The sequence below is a fragment of the Rosa rugosa genome, chromosome 1 (assembly GCF_958449725.1).
Source record: "Rosa rugosa chromosome 1, drRosRugo1.1, whole genome shotgun sequence".
Classification (NCBI taxonomy): Eukaryota; Viridiplantae; Streptophyta; class Magnoliopsida; order Rosales; family Rosaceae; genus Rosa; species Rosa rugosa.
In genome coordinates, this window is record NC_084820.1 from 53,139,681 (window position 1) to 53,153,961 (window position 14,281).

At 38.5% G+C, this 14,281-nt stretch overlaps 3 protein-coding genes across 3 annotated transcripts; all 3 read right to left on the bottom strand.

Moving 5' to 3' along the window:
* Positions 1-1,547: 1,547 nt before the first annotated feature.
* LOC133730424 (nucleosome assembly protein 1;3-like) lies at positions 1,548-4,291 on the bottom strand. Its single transcript, XM_062158019.1, has 10 exons — positions 4,240-4,291; positions 3,931-3,965; positions 3,676-3,735; positions 3,412-3,504; positions 3,164-3,239; positions 3,027-3,082; positions 2,745-2,929; positions 2,507-2,663; positions 1,812-2,003; positions 1,548-1,604 (listed from the first exon to the last, which is right to left on the bottom strand). The coding sequence occupies exons 1-10, from the start codon at positions 4,289-4,291 to the stop codon at positions 1,548-1,550; spliced, it is 963 nt and encodes a 320-aa protein (XP_062014003.1).
* Positions 4,292-4,803: 512 nt separating this feature from the next.
* LOC133740941 (glyoxylate/succinic semialdehyde reductase 2, chloroplastic) lies at positions 4,804-8,251 on the bottom strand. Its single transcript, XM_062168875.1, has 12 exons — positions 7,960-8,251; positions 7,579-7,657; positions 7,304-7,369; positions 6,905-6,980; positions 6,770-6,825; positions 6,369-6,453; positions 6,214-6,274; positions 5,977-6,029; positions 5,833-5,903; positions 5,667-5,739; positions 5,220-5,324; positions 4,804-5,133 (listed from the first exon to the last, which is right to left on the bottom strand). The coding sequence occupies exons 1-12, from the start codon at positions 8,144-8,146 to the stop codon at positions 4,975-4,977; spliced, it is 1,071 nt and encodes a 356-aa protein (XP_062024859.1). The 5' UTR covers positions 8,147-8,251; the 3' UTR covers positions 4,804-4,974.
* Positions 8,252-8,971: 720 nt separating this feature from the next.
* On the bottom strand, positions 8,972-12,456 carry LOC133725434 (heterogeneous nuclear ribonucleoprotein 1). Its single transcript, XM_062152695.1, has 7 exons — positions 12,240-12,456; positions 11,864-12,104; positions 11,719-11,759; positions 10,649-10,812; positions 10,431-10,533; positions 10,180-10,349; positions 8,972-10,096 (listed from the first exon to the last, which is right to left on the bottom strand). The coding sequence occupies exons 2-7, from the start codon at positions 12,058-12,060 to the stop codon at positions 9,599-9,601; spliced, it is 1,173 nt and encodes a 390-aa protein (XP_062008679.1). The 5' UTR covers positions 12,061-12,104; positions 12,240-12,456; the 3' UTR covers positions 8,972-9,598.
* Between the last annotated feature and the right edge of the window lie 1,825 nt (positions 12,457-14,281).

Below are 14,281 nucleotides of genomic sequence, written 5' to 3' on the forward strand. Positions count from 1 at the left end.
TGTGGTCGATCATAACTTCTTAACAAACTCTAAGTTTGGAGGACTCTAAGAGCTCCAAGCTTGGATCCAAGCTTGGAGTGAGCACGAACCCCCACAGTTCGGCTTAATTAAGTCTCCCCTATGATGAAGAAAGGGGGGTAGAAGAAGGGAGTTTACAAGTCCCCGAGAAAAAGAAGAGAAATTGAATAAAAACTCAAAAAACGGGAACTTTTAGTAAAAAATGCATTGAAACAAGTCGCCGGAAAATTTGGCCGGAAAAAGTGGCCGGAGCTTGACAATGGTTGGCCGGAATTGATTTGACGGTGGGCTGCCCTTCCTTTCCCTTTTTTTTTTTCTTTTAGCTGCGGCCCAGGCCCTATTCTTTTTTTTTTTTTTTTTTCTCGACCCTATTCCTCTTCTACTTCTGGGCCCTGACTTCTTCTTATCCGCGTCGCGTCAGTGGACATTGTCACTATGCTGGTCTTCCTCTTTTTTTTCTCTTTTCTTTTCTTTTCTGCTGGGCCCGCATCTTCCCCTTTTTTTCTTCTCTTTCTTTTCTTCTTTTCTGCTGGGCCCGCCTCTTTCCTTTTTTCTTCCTTTTTTTTTCTTCTTATGGACCCGCCTCTTTTTTTTTTTGACATGGGCCACTCCTTTATTTTTCTTGGGCTGGGCTGGCAGGATTAGAGGACAAGCGCAGGTGGTGGCAAATATGAGAGTTGGTGGCTCAAGGTCGTGCAGCTTTTCAGCAAATCGGTCCGGCAACTTTCTCGCCAATTCCGGGGGTTGCGTTTCTGGTTCCCGGAATCTGGAGTTAGGGAGTCGGTGGTAGCCAAATATGACAGTGGAAGGCGGTCTAGAAAAATGCGAACCGGGCAGGAAACTTTGTTTTCTTCTGGGGGCCGATTCGGTGCTTTTCCGGCCGGTTCCGGTGATGTCGCCGGCAGTTCTGGGCTCCTGAGATCGAGAACTCCAAGGCGGGGGTCGGTGGTTGCTAGGGTTTGAAGGCTACGATTTTAGGGTTTCAGGGTTAGGGCTTCGTGCTGATAACGTGTTTAAGAACAACCGAAATTAGGAGAGAATTGAGTCGTACTTTCATTGATAATAGGGGCACATCTTTATAGAGAGGATTACAAGACATAGAATCAGAGTTGTACAAGGAAAGATAATCGTACAATTAATCGGATATCTATGAATATCTCCGATAATATCTCTAATTCAAAACTCTATTACAACTAGGTCAAGTAACCTAGAGTTTGGGCTAAACACATATTTTGGATTTACTTGAACACCTTTGGCTTAATTTATTTATTTTAATTTTGATTTTGTGAGTTTTTATTTTTATTTTTATTTTTATTTTTATTTTTATTTTTATTTTTATTTTTAAAATATCCATTAGTTATACAATTGGAAAATTACTGTGTTTTAAGAATTGACTACGACTATGCCTAGTGCTGCAACTGTGGTTCCAATGCCTCAACAGCCTCTGGTCGAGCCTCGTCACTATGAATCACTTGCAGCTGCTGCACTTGGCATAGATTGGGACGCGGATTCTTCTAATTCAGGTACTGCTATTGCAGCGTTAGCCCAGCCATTGCTCTCTCAGCATTAGTCCAGCCACTTAATTCCTGCAATTGATGAACGATATAGTTCATTAACCTGGCTAGATACATCATACATGTGTAATGAAAAAAAGGATACAAATAAAAGTGCATACCACTGCTAACTCATCTCATCTAGGCATGCTTGAGTGCTTGACAACTTGAGACTTATACAACATTGTGATATAGAACTAAGGGGCTGGAAACCAGGAAGAAATATATACATATATATACCTTTCTTTTGCCATCTTCCTCCTCTTTGTTTTTGTCATCAGCAGCAGCACCCTCCTCGTCCTCATCATCACCTATCAGAGTAAAAATAATAGTCACTGTCATCGTCATCCTCAAACTCGAATCCTTTAACAGCTTAATTCCCCAGTGAACCATGACACCGCGTAAGGGATGATCTTGTCTCGAATTGTTAAGCTATACATTCCACCAGAAACATTGTACGTAGTGACGAATTGTTAAGCTATACATTCCACCAGAAACATTGTACGTAGTGACATTAGATAGAGATGACAAACAGATTCCCATGCATAATCAACTATGAGTATTCAGACTTCCGAATGAAATGTTAAGAATATATTAATCGAGCTGTCCATGACTTGTTTGACAAGATCACCTCACAAATCTCATCATTGGCCACTTTCATATCCACTCCGTACTTATAATTTATCCACAATATAAAATTCCTTGTTTCAACAAATTGTACTGCCTATAAATGGTTAATTGAGCTACACTAAATGAATTAGAGAAGCAAAGCAAAGGTAATCATTACATACCCCATTTCACGGTCGTTTTCTATCCTAGTCTTGAACATAGAAACCTGTCAACAGATGCATCAGAGAGATTAAAAAAGTCTTTATCATGATTATTGACCAAGGCCAGGTCAATAGCCTTGAGATCTCAAATGAAACCAAACTTACCATATCTGCCCCGCCGGTATAATCATCATGTTGGGGAGGTTTGAAGAACGTAAAGAAGCTGTAACAAATATCAGCTGCAGTCATGGACTTGGCATTCTTTGGGTCCTTTCTTGGACTGATTGTCAAGCTTTGCCCGGGATACCAATCAATCTCCGTCCTACAAAGCATCCCAATTCTGAACTTCAGAATAAAACAAAAGAAGGGGCGAAAATCACTACACCGCAGAAATTTGTATTACCCGATTTCTTTGCTCCATATGGGCTCATGTTCTTCAATCATGTAATATGTTTTTGTCAGGACGGAGTTTCGAAAGTAAGGATTAGGATCAAATAAGAATTCCAGCCTAAATCCTTTAGGATCATGTATCCTGGACCACTTGATATCTTTGAGATACTGGAGAGCGTGTTCGTCATGCTCCATTATCTATTCCAGGAAACAACTTATCGATCAGAATTCCACATTTAACTTGAGAAAACGAGCACCAAAAAAAAAAAAAAAAAAAGGTTATCAAATCCCCCACCAGAAGTTCCTTATTGTTCTTCAGTGCGGACAGCCAAAAGTTAGGCACTCCTTTCTCTGCATGACAAAAGATTATCCACCATCAAAATCAAGTGTAATGCATGAGAGTCATAAAAGAATTGAGATTTTGACAACTACCTTCAGTGGCTTCTTGTCCTTGGTCTGGAGTTTTCACTCCTTCCACTTCAGTGATACCATTAACAATCTCATATCTCTGCAATCGTCACACGTTAATCAGAAAGAAATCAATACGTACACTAAATATCAATATCAACAACACATTCAAGCCGATTCTTTAAGTTTGTGAACTCCGAGATGGCAAGGCTGCCAAGGCATATAATCGTATCAGACCAAAATAACAAGTTGTTAAGATCGTACGTACAAACCTTTTCGTAGAGAGGTTTGTAAAGCTGATGGTATTTATCTACCAGTGCAGCTCTGTCCTCAAAAAATTGTTGTTCCAGCTTCTTATGCTGCCCCTGCAAAACAACAACGTGTAGGGGTAGCAACTAGCCTTAAGCACATACTCTGGTTAATTCTCACAGTAAGCATAGAAATTGTATCTGAAAAATAGGCTAAATGTAGAAAGAATAAATCAAGTTCTGAACACACTGAAACTTGAGAAAGATAAGTTTTGAAATCAGGCCAACCTCCATCTGTCTCAAAACATGAACGCGCTTCACTATCTTGGGTGTAATCCGAGACTTAATCTAGAAAAAAGAAAAAGGAAAAACAGAGTGATTGAAAAGTTTATCAACACAAAAATAGGACCATAGAAGAAGCATGTCGTTGGACAAATTCAAAATAAGAGTTAAAATGAAAAGAGACCTCAACCCTTTGGCTTAAATTGCTTCCCATAACCTGTATCCAATTAGTTTCTATTACAATTTCCATAAGAAACTTACCTGCTTCTGAGCAGTAAGACCAGGATCTCTTCCCTCTGTTGATCAAAAACAAGCAATGAGTTCAAATTTAATGTAATTCAATACTAATGAAGTAATGATAAATGTATTACGTCCGGCACACAATACATATTCATACTTTCAGAGGGTCTTATAATATGGTTTTATGGTTCCAATATCAAATTCAAATCAGACCTTCATGTCTGTCTAGTTAAGAAAAAATGGAATAGCAGCAGCCAATGAAAGCAAAATTGTAGATGGAAAATGAGATTATGAACCAATATTAACCATGAGACTTTGATAGGGTGTTACCGGAATTGAGGTTGTGGTCGGAGCCAATGAAGCCAGATCTAGAGGAACTCATTTTGAAGGGAAAGCTAGCTAGAAAAATGAAGAACAGAGTGAGGGAAAGAAGTGAACTTTGAAAATGCTGCGTGTCAAATTGAACATTTCTTTGGCTTTTTAAATCGATAGAAATTATTTATGTCAAGTACACCTCTCCAAAATAACATTCCAATTCTTTGGCTTTTTATTATTTACTTTCCTTCCTTGATTCGATTATATACCAAATAACCAATGCATTAAATTTTTTTTTTTAGAAGAAACCAATGCATTAATATTTGATGAAGTAAAAATGGAACAAATCTTGTGCCTGACTAATCATTTAAACTGCACACCTAATGCCCAACATGCTGCTTAATCATTGACAATTAAATAATGTTGGGAGAAATGTATGATGTACATTTCCAATTACCGCAATTGGATAATGTTGGGAGAAATACCAATAGCCTAAAATTCTTGTTTGATTCAAGTGTTTACCAAATTAGCAATGCACCATTTGGAAGTAAAATTCGAAAGAAACCGTGCGCCCCTGAGTAATCTTTTTGATTGGACACCTAATGCCCAACATGCGCTTAACCATTGAAATTGATTTAACAGAACAATTGGGAGAATTGTAAGATAATGACTCCTTTCTATCTCAAATTCCAATCAAATCATGCACTTGTTAATCACTTTATTTTGAAAATTGGCTATCATCTACATTGCCTATTGCTTCAACTTCGGTTTCAATGCTTCAATGACTGCTGAAAAGTCCTCATCGCTAAGGCCATGTGACTTTGCAACCTTGTAAAGTTCATTTGCAGCTGCTGCAATCGGCGTAGATTGGGAAACAGATTCTGCTAATCCCAGAGCAAGCCTCATGTCCTGCAACCAGTCATAACCGTGCAGCTTAAGGTCTAGGGCTTAAGGGGTTATATAGTGTGCAAGGCAATGAAGGCAACTTGACAAACCTTTTGTTGATGCTTCAAGGGAAATGCAGTAGGGTAGAGAGATTGAATCATTGACGGGCCTTTGAGTGAGTACATTGGTGCGCTAATGGCACCCTGTGAGACCACCTGCAGTACCATGGGGATGCAAAGACTTGAAATTTTAGAACAATAACTTGTCTCTATCAGGGACATACAATAATACTATGAAATTAAATTATTGCTGAAAGAAGACATTGTATAGAAAGAACAATCTCTCATTAGTTCTCTCAGATCAAGCATCCCTTCTAACCCAAGAAATCTTTCATCACTATTATAGGACGCAAAAATCTCAGGAGCAGGAGACATTTAAGCAATTGCAATCCAGAATTCCCAATTAAAGAATAATATTGATTCATGAATCATGAGGAGCTTCATAGGTCAGATAGAGAAAAAGTAAGGTAGGGAGATAGTGTATGTTGTGGAGATTACCTCAACTAGTACTTTTGGGTCCAGTCCTATTTTCTCAGTGAGAACCAACCCTTCTGAAAATGATGCCATCATACTGGAATTTGTAGGAAAACGTTAAAGGATAGTCAGAATATCAATCAACTCAACTGAACTAGGAGGAATTAACTAGAATAAAATAGAGCACAACCTTCCCATGATCATGTTGACAACAAGTTTCATGGCAGCACCATTTCCAACCTCTCCAAGGTAAAATCTTGACTGAATGAAATTGTTAACATAAGCATAGAATAGAGACAGGTAACTGGATGGCTAGGTGAAGAAGAGCCAATACCTTCCCCATGATGTCCAAAAGCGGTGCTGCTATTTCATACAAAGATTTGTCACCTAAAAGATTTCAACTTGATTCAGTTCTCTGAGGTTCCTTTTGCTTGTTATTCCAAAGGGAATACAATCATCCCAAATTTTCAATGTGCTTATTACATCTTTAATTCATATTGGTGACAGGAACAAGTAAATGAATGGTAACCCGAAAGTATATGAACATAAAGTAAAGGACAAGGTTGCATGCCTGCAGTAAGAAATATTAGTTGCCCATCTTCTGCTGGTTTTTTTGAGCCTGAAACTGGAGCCTACAGGAAAAATAAACTTAAATTAACACATTTAACATGAAATTGTATACATGATTATACAGATTTTGGAAAAAAAAAATTGAAAGTAACTTGCCTCCAAAAATAATGCCCCAGTAGCTTTGATATGACCACCAATCAGTTTAGAAGTTTCACCATCAACAGTTGAAACATCCACATACCTGCAGATGTCCATATAGGGTAATATAAATGTTGTTGATCAGCTTACGAAGAACATATATGATGGAAGTATACATCTGATCTCATTTGTACCAGAATAAGTAATTTTCAGAAGGTGAACCAAGAATTTAAGGATGCCTAAACAAACAGAATGCACTTAAACTTTGAAATGAGAAGTAGAAACTGTTGCATAGATATTAGTAAACAATGATCTCAAACCATTCAAAAGATTTGGTGTTTATGGTGCCATAAGCACCAATTCAAAATATGGGACTATATAAATCCTTACATCAAGGGATGCATACATAAAAACATTACCCTTTTCCTGAACTCATTCCACTAGCAGCTCCATGCTTCCCAAGGGCAACGTCAACCTGAATTAAAGCAAATATAAGTTCCTCTAACTGTCATAGCAGAGTAAGCAAGTGAAACCCTAATTAAAAACATACGCACAGCACTTTCAGGGTCAGCAAGCATAGCAAATGTGACATCACAAGATGCAGCTACTTCTGCAGGAGAGGGTTTATATCTGCATAATCATTGCAATTAATCAGAGCTCTAAGTTGAACTTTTCCACTTTTGGCTTTTGAATGGCATAGAACACAGCAACAAAACTACAAATAAACAGCTAATTCCCAAGTATATCAAATTTGAATGAGATATAAACTGTGCAGGGGTGAATTCTACTACTAATGAGAGCAATGCAGTGAATTTAAAGGCGTCAAAGGTCTGAAGACTGTTGTTCAAATCTGGCCAATACCTAAATCATATTTACAAGGGTATTCTAAAAGAGCAAGAGCACAAAGCAATTGTGATATGTAATTAAGTACATGATGTACATTAAGTACTTACTTTGCACCTAAGCTGATGAGTGGATCACATTTGCTCTTCGTCCTATTCCAAACAGTCACATCACACCTATAAAATGTCAATAGTTAACAGGGGATTGAACTGAAGCAGACAACTTAGATACTTCATCCTAAGAATCCTAGACACAAAGTCTTTCCATACTCCATAGTATATGAATCATACAACCTTAAAAGGTAACCTCATCCTAACCATTCATATGAGATAGATACTTCAATGAATGAACATCATCATCAATCTTGGAAATGTTCAATCCATACCCAGATTTTATAAGGTTCTGTGCCATCGGAGAACCCATAATTCCAAGACCAAGGAAACCCACACGTGCTGGCAATTCATCTGCATGAAGCCCATGAAATCATACCTGATACCTCAGCATAAGATATATGGAGAAACTAAATAGTATCTACTACACCAGTGATTCTGCAGTATTCTGTTTGAGACTAAACTGGGAAAAAGTTCTATCCTTTACATTTTATTGGATCAGTAAAAATCCTTATCTTCCATGACCCATTAGCATGCTCAATTCAAGTTGCTGGTTTTGTGGTTTATGCTTATAATCAAAAACCCATTGAAAACTATAAATGGAAAAAATATGGGATACCCAGAACAATAACAGTAAGAAATGCGGACAAAGTTACCTGTGGATGAAGCCTTGGATGGTTGGGAAGAGAAGGCCTTGAGAGAAAGAGAGAGAGGTTTTGTAGGGAATGAGCAAATGGGTCTACTTCTCAAGTGGTTTGGGATATGAGGGCAGAAGCTTGAGGACATTGCCATGGCAGTTAAAGATAAGTGGTGACAGTTACTAGGCTTGACCAAGAAGGACATGCTCACTAGAAACTAGACCACTTCTGGGAAAGCTCGCATTTCTATGCTTCGTATCGTCCAGGTGTTTGGATAAAAAAAAGAGAAGAGAGGCATGGCAGGGTTTTGGGCACATTGGAAACTTGTTTTAGTTGAGACATGAGACAATATGAGAATATCTAAGGCCCACTTCAAGATTGAAACTCAAGATTTCTTATTACAGACGAAAAATTTATCATTTAAGTCACATAATTAATGAACTAGTTAGTTTCGTAATACATAATTAATTATTCACTCAATTATAAAACAAGATCTCATTTAGAGAGGCCCACTCTAAGATTTTTGAACCATAAAAAAATATTATTTATTCTATAACAACTAATTATTGTATCAAACTCAAGATTCCCTATTACAAACAAGAGATTTATCATTCAAGTTACACTTATATAGTTAAGATTTCCTAATACAAACAAGAGATTTATCATTTAAATTACACTTATATAATTATTGGCGGTAAGCTCTAATTCACTCAGTTACATAACAAACTACAGTCTAATATAACATTTGTACTTCTAGATTATGACTGGAAAATTAGTTATTCAAAATAATATTCATTTCAATGATTTAGTAAAAATATTGTTTTTGTCCATTTGTTTTATCACAATTAGCTAACTCGATTAATATCTGCTCGAGCTATTTCAAAGATGTTCTTTGAAACAATGTCTAACATACGATATGTCGACAATTTTCATGTTTATTTCCTCCAAATTCCAAAATGACTATTGAGTTTGTAGACCATGCTTCATGAATCTATCAAAACATAATAGGTGTGGAGAGACTACACAGTAATGATTCATCATTCACCTCTCACAATATGGAAAATTTCATTGCCATTTTCGTACAGGTCAGAGAGCAAAATGTAGATGACAATTGTGACTTGTTCATAGGTAACCAAAATCCTGAGCCTATAGTTCTCAAGTGCTGATCTACACTTTGCTATTCTAACTTTCTGTTCAGCTCCAAAAGAAAAAAGAGGCAACAGATAAAACAGACCAACCCTATATGTTTCTATTGTAGAAAGGATGTTTATAACTACAAGCAACTGCTAAGACATTTCAATCAAACACATCTCTTTCAAATCCCTGGATTTAAAAGTGAGTCATAAATAAGGGAGTAGCAATTGTAAGCGGCTAGCAAAAAGTTGATCTGCACTTCATTTTCTCTACAGAGTATGTGTAAAGAACTAAAAACCTCCTGTTGGAGACGCATGGATGCTTTGCTAAGTCGTCATTTGCTTCTCTTCCAAAGTAACCGTTGAGGTAGGCAAAGTACTGCAAATCTTAATAAATACGATCAGAATTCTTTTTCACATTACAGCAAACTTTGTTGATGCTCTCATGCAGTGCCCGAGGAAAGTTCACTATGCTCCAACAGTCGGCAGGCATTGATTAAGAATGCAGTCAACAAAATCTTTCCTCAATTTTGATAAGGATGATATCTTCCAGTTGTGGAATCACCACTCCTATCATATCCTCTACCAGCATCATAACTACTACCACCACGCCCCCGACCCCTACCTTGACCCCGACCAGCAGAACCACTTCCATACCCTTTACCACCACCATAACCAGTAGGAGCACCATAACCACCAGGCATGCCATAACCACCCGCTCCATATCCAGCATTGCCATACATGGGTCCGCCATACCCAAAACCATATCCATATCCACCATAGCCACCATAGAAACCTGCATAGTTCGCAGCATAATTTCCAGCATAATTGTTGTAATTCCCATAGGCAGCACCATAACCACCAGGTCCGCCATAGCCCCTGCCCATTTTTCCGTTGAAACGACCTCCAGAATTATATCCACCATATCCAGCTGCAGGGCCACCTAAGCCACCATACGACCTTGCAGCACTACCACTAAAATCACCACCAGGCCTTTTAGGTTCAGCCCTTTTTATTTCCACCTACATTTAAAATCAAAGTCCAGAGTTCATAAACATTTCATTTGAAGAAATCAGCAGAATATAAAACATTCTTTCAATTTTACCTGTTTGCCTCCAAGTTCATGTATTTTTCCTTCTGAGAATACCTTGTCAAGAGCATCTTCATTCTCAAAAGTGACAAATCCAAATCCTCTAGACCTCCCAGTTTTGTGATCTACCATAATCTGGTGTTCAACAATGCTACCAAATGTAGAGAAATATTCCCCCAATTCCTCTACAAAGTTTTACATAGTGTCAAAGAAGAAAACAAAAACTAACTTAGCTGTAATACTATAAAGAGTAGGATTTACCATACCATCATTCAAAGACGTTGGTATCCCACCAACAAAAATCTTCTTTCTTTTTGATCCCCCCTTAAATCCCATATCCTCCCTGGGAACGGTCCTCTTCACCTCCACCTAACATACAAAAATTTCACCAGCAATCAGGGAGCTGAGTGAAATAACTATCTATGAATCTATCTGAACTTTTGCGGTGACAAATGCCTTATGGCAATAGGATATTGAATGTTACCACTCTGCCATCTATGACATGTTCTTCCTCCAAAACTGCATCAGCAGCCACTGGATCAGAAAATGTTACGAATCCAAACCCCCTTGGCCTCCCAGTATGTTTGTCTAACATTATAACAGAATCTGCTATTTCTCCATATTTGCTGAAGTAATTAGTAAAGGTTTCTGTAAAGAAAATCATCATAAATTTTGGTGAGTGCTAGCCAGAAATTAATTCAGTCATGATGAAAACAAGTGCCTGCTCCATATTTGTATAGTATGGTAAGGTTAAAGGGGGCTGATAACAGTATTATGAACACCGAGCAACTAAATGAAGGTGATCAGATTGCAGCTGCTTTTCTTTCATAAAAGAAAATCGTGGTTTAAGAAAGAAATTGAAATGCAACAGCTCAATGAAACTAGTAAAATATTATACCATACATAACCAACATGGCCAGGTTCTATGATGTACATTAGCAGCAAGGCAGCAATTAGGTTGAGGGGTGACTAATAAACAGCCTTAATAGGAACAGAAAACAGAGGACATATCAATGGCATGCTTTAACCTATGGCGATCATATCCGTCAAGTGTATCGGAACATTTCCATAGTTAATAGAAATTAATAAAAGGGCTACAACTTTGTACATTCTCACAATTTCCCTGGAAAACTCTAGCCACAAAGTTATTGAAGTTTAGCCTAGTTTTACCAGAGCCCTTAAAAAGGATACTGCTATCAATTAACCTAGCACTCGAAGGATTAGAACCTCAATCTATCTTCAAAGAGCTCAAACATGCCTCCAGATGACAAAGAATAAAGATAGTAGCAAATGACTGCAATCCTAACATAGCAATTGTGCACACTAAAGTACACCAGAACACCGTTTTCAACACAACTAAGTGAGTATATGTTTTACGCAGAACTAAGTCTACAGACATGACATTAAGCAACAATAACAAGCTTCAACTTTTGGATAATCCAAACAAATAAATCCAATATCATTTAAATTGCAACAACTTATACACAAAACAGGTCGGCTGCCAATTTTACGCTAAATCCATTCCAATACAAAATCAAGAGCTTAACCAAGTACCTTCAGTGGTCTCCCATGAAACGCCTCCTACAAATAGTTTTCTACCACATCAAAAAAAAAAAACAAAACCCAAATGTTACTCTCTCATCCTAAACCTCAATTATCAACAAAAATCGAACAATTAACAAAGAAAAACCTAACTAACCCCGCAGCCGAATCAGCCCTGAATGAAGACTCCCTAAACTCATTGCCTTCACTATCTACGACTACGTTATGGTTCGCCTCAAACTCACGCCCGGAATCGAATTGCTGCTGCTCTTGCGGCTGTTCAAATTGTTCCTCCTCCCCATCATAACCGATTTGGTTGTCATCAAATCCACTCTGCTCCGAGAAATCTTCCATTCCTGAGAATCTATCACCTCTCAATCTTAACAACACCTATAAACCTGCAAAGAAATCAACATTATTATGTGGGTGATGAGCCCTAACCTAGGTCTGGAATCACAAAATTGGATTGGCATAAAAGTCCAAGAGGGAATCAATAACTGTGATGAACCCTAGGATTCGGGTGAATGATTTACCTTATCAAGCTAGGACGGAGAGAGCGACAGCGAGAGTGAAGTTGCAGAAACCCTAAGTCTGAAACGGCGCCGTGGGGGCTGGTTTTAAAAGTTCAATTTCGCATTTTGGGGTATTTATATTGAGGGTTGAGCCTGAAGCTTCTTTTGGTGGTGGTGCTCCTCATGCAAACGCTACCGCAGCAAAAGCCTCGTGAGAAGGAAAATCAAAATAGTATGTCTATGTCTATGTCTAGTTCTTTTTTTTCTTTTTTTTTTATGGGAAAAAGTGGAGCTAAGAAAATAAGAATATTAATGTTTCTTGACTTCATTAATAACAATTCTTTTAATGTTACAACGGAAAAGAAAAAAAAGAAAAAATGTTATTCACGCTCTTAGTCTCTTAGAATATTAAATGTAACGGTACCTAGTTTTGTGCAGGGCCAAATTTATATTTCTGTTGTAGTACCCAGTCTCTGAGACCTATGCTCAGTTGGTTGATCTTCGGACAGTGGCAGTTTTGAATGGTTATTGGGGCGGAGAGCGAGGGTTTGGATTGGTTTTGGGCTCGATAGGGTGGGAGTTGTGTTGAGGCTCTTCTCCAACCAATATGCCTATCAGTGTGGTCGAATGGATGGCAATGGGTTCATGCGGCTTTGTTATGGCGGACAGTACTGGCAGCTAGCCGGCAAGCTCTTAGCTGTGTGGTTTTGTGGCTGCTTAATAGCTTCTTAATTTGGTTCTTTCGCAAACTATAAATTTAGTTTCCTTTGTAACATGGCATGCAAAAAGTTTGTTCCAAGTTTCCGACCGACTTGGTAAGGTAATTTAGTGGTCTGTTGGCCAACTTGGTAGGCAGTTAATGCCGGCATATGGTGATATGTGGGGTGGTGATTGTTTGAGCCCAAAAGTAATTTTGGCAAGATCTTTTAATGGATTTAGCACAGCGGGCCGATACCTGCGGCCCAAAAATAAGCCTACTTGGGTTTGGGTTACAGCTTCGCCCATTCCGTGATCCATAAGGAAAACGAAACCTTATTGGAATCAAATAGCAGAGATTGAATAGGAAACTTCAATCAATAATCCTTCTATGGCAAGGAACAGTCGAAACCCTAGGTATAAATACCAAGTTTCAAGGACGAATCAAGGACGACTCTCTCAATCAACTAATCGCACAGATTATCAAGCCTCCCCGGAGCAAACCTTCAACCTCGTTGAAACCCAGCGACCGTACTTCCAGTCCTAGTCTCTCCAAGAGCCGACTACTAGTGCTACTGCCACCGATACTACCAGCGAAGCAAGGGTAACGCCCTCGCAACCCAGCGAAGCTAAAGTCAAGCTTTAGCAAAACCCGTGTTTTCTCAGAACTTCCCAGTGATTGCTCTGCTCAACCTACAACGTTGAGTATCGATTCGGTGACGCGAATAGATCACAACCAAAGCCCTTATCAGTAAGGAAAGAAGTCCTTTTCCTGAAGGCATAGAAAAGAGCCTTGTGACGAGGTTGGTGCTCTCCTCGTCCACAACGCTTGAAGAAGAAGTCAGGTCAAGGGATTCCCCAATGACTGCACCCCACGGTGCTGGCACGCCCGCGCAATCACAGCAGCAAAAGAGACAGTTTGCAAGCCAACTGGTTTTTGTGTCAAACAGTGATAAAAAGAAAGACAATTCGTTGTGGCGGCGTACATCGGATGGTCTTGGGTCTTGGTCCAAACCCTGTATTTTTTTACGGGTCAAACCTAACTCTGTTGTTGGTCAAATGTTTGAGTTAGGCCTAAGTTTGTGTGACCCCGGATTATTCGTATTTGTTTCACATAATAATGTTCACATGATCAGTGGAAAGATATTTTTAAATTGATTTGTTTTGTTTTTCATTTTTCTTGGATGTAAATCTAAAGATAATTTATGATTTCCTTAATCAGTTATTAATCAAGTGAAAACCACTGTTGTGTCTTGCCGCAAGCTTAACCAAGGTCTATTTTCAAAATTGAAAACTTGTTGTTTTTTGTATCCTCCAACTATCAAACAGTTCAAACAGCTTTCCCAATTCCTAGTGAGAGAAAGACC

Bases quoted from the DNA above. Each gene is read 5' to 3' on its own strand.
- LOC133730424 (XM_062158019.1), bottom strand. From the start codon at position 4,291: ATGAGTTCCTCTAGATCTGGCTTCATTGGCTCCGACCACAACCTCAAT. The intron at 3,505-3,675 runs GTTGGCCTGATT...GTTGTTTTGCAG, and splicing joins ATGTTTTGAGACAGATGGAG to GGGCAGCATAAGAAGCTGGA. The intron at 2,004-2,506 runs GTAAGTTTGGTT...TGGAATGTATAG, and splicing joins ATACCGGCGGGGCAGATATG to CTTAACAATTCGAGACAAGA.
- LOC133740941 (XM_062168875.1), bottom strand. From the start codon at position 8,146: ATGTCCTTCTTGGTCAAGCCTAGTAACTGTCACCACTTATCTTTAACT. The intron at 6,030-6,213 runs GCATGCAACCTT...GAAATCTTTTAG, and splicing joins ACTAATATTTCTTACTGCAG to GTGACAAATCTTTGTATGAA. The intron at 5,134-5,219 runs GTTTGTCAAGTT...GACTGGTTGCAG, and splicing joins CCTTGAAGCATCAACAAAAG to GACATGAGGCTTGCTCTGGG.
- LOC133725434 (XM_062152695.1), bottom strand. From the start codon at position 12,060: ATGGAAGATTTCTCGGAGCAGAGTGGATTTGATGACAACCAAATCGGT. The intron at 11,760-11,863 runs GTTAGTTAGGTT...TTGATGTGGTAG, and splicing joins AGGGCTGATTCGGCTGCGGG to AAAACTATTTGTAGGAGGCG. The intron at 10,813-11,718 runs GTACTTGGTTAA...TTTTCTTTACAG, and splicing joins TTCATGGGAGACCACTGAAG to AAACCTTTACTAATTACTTC.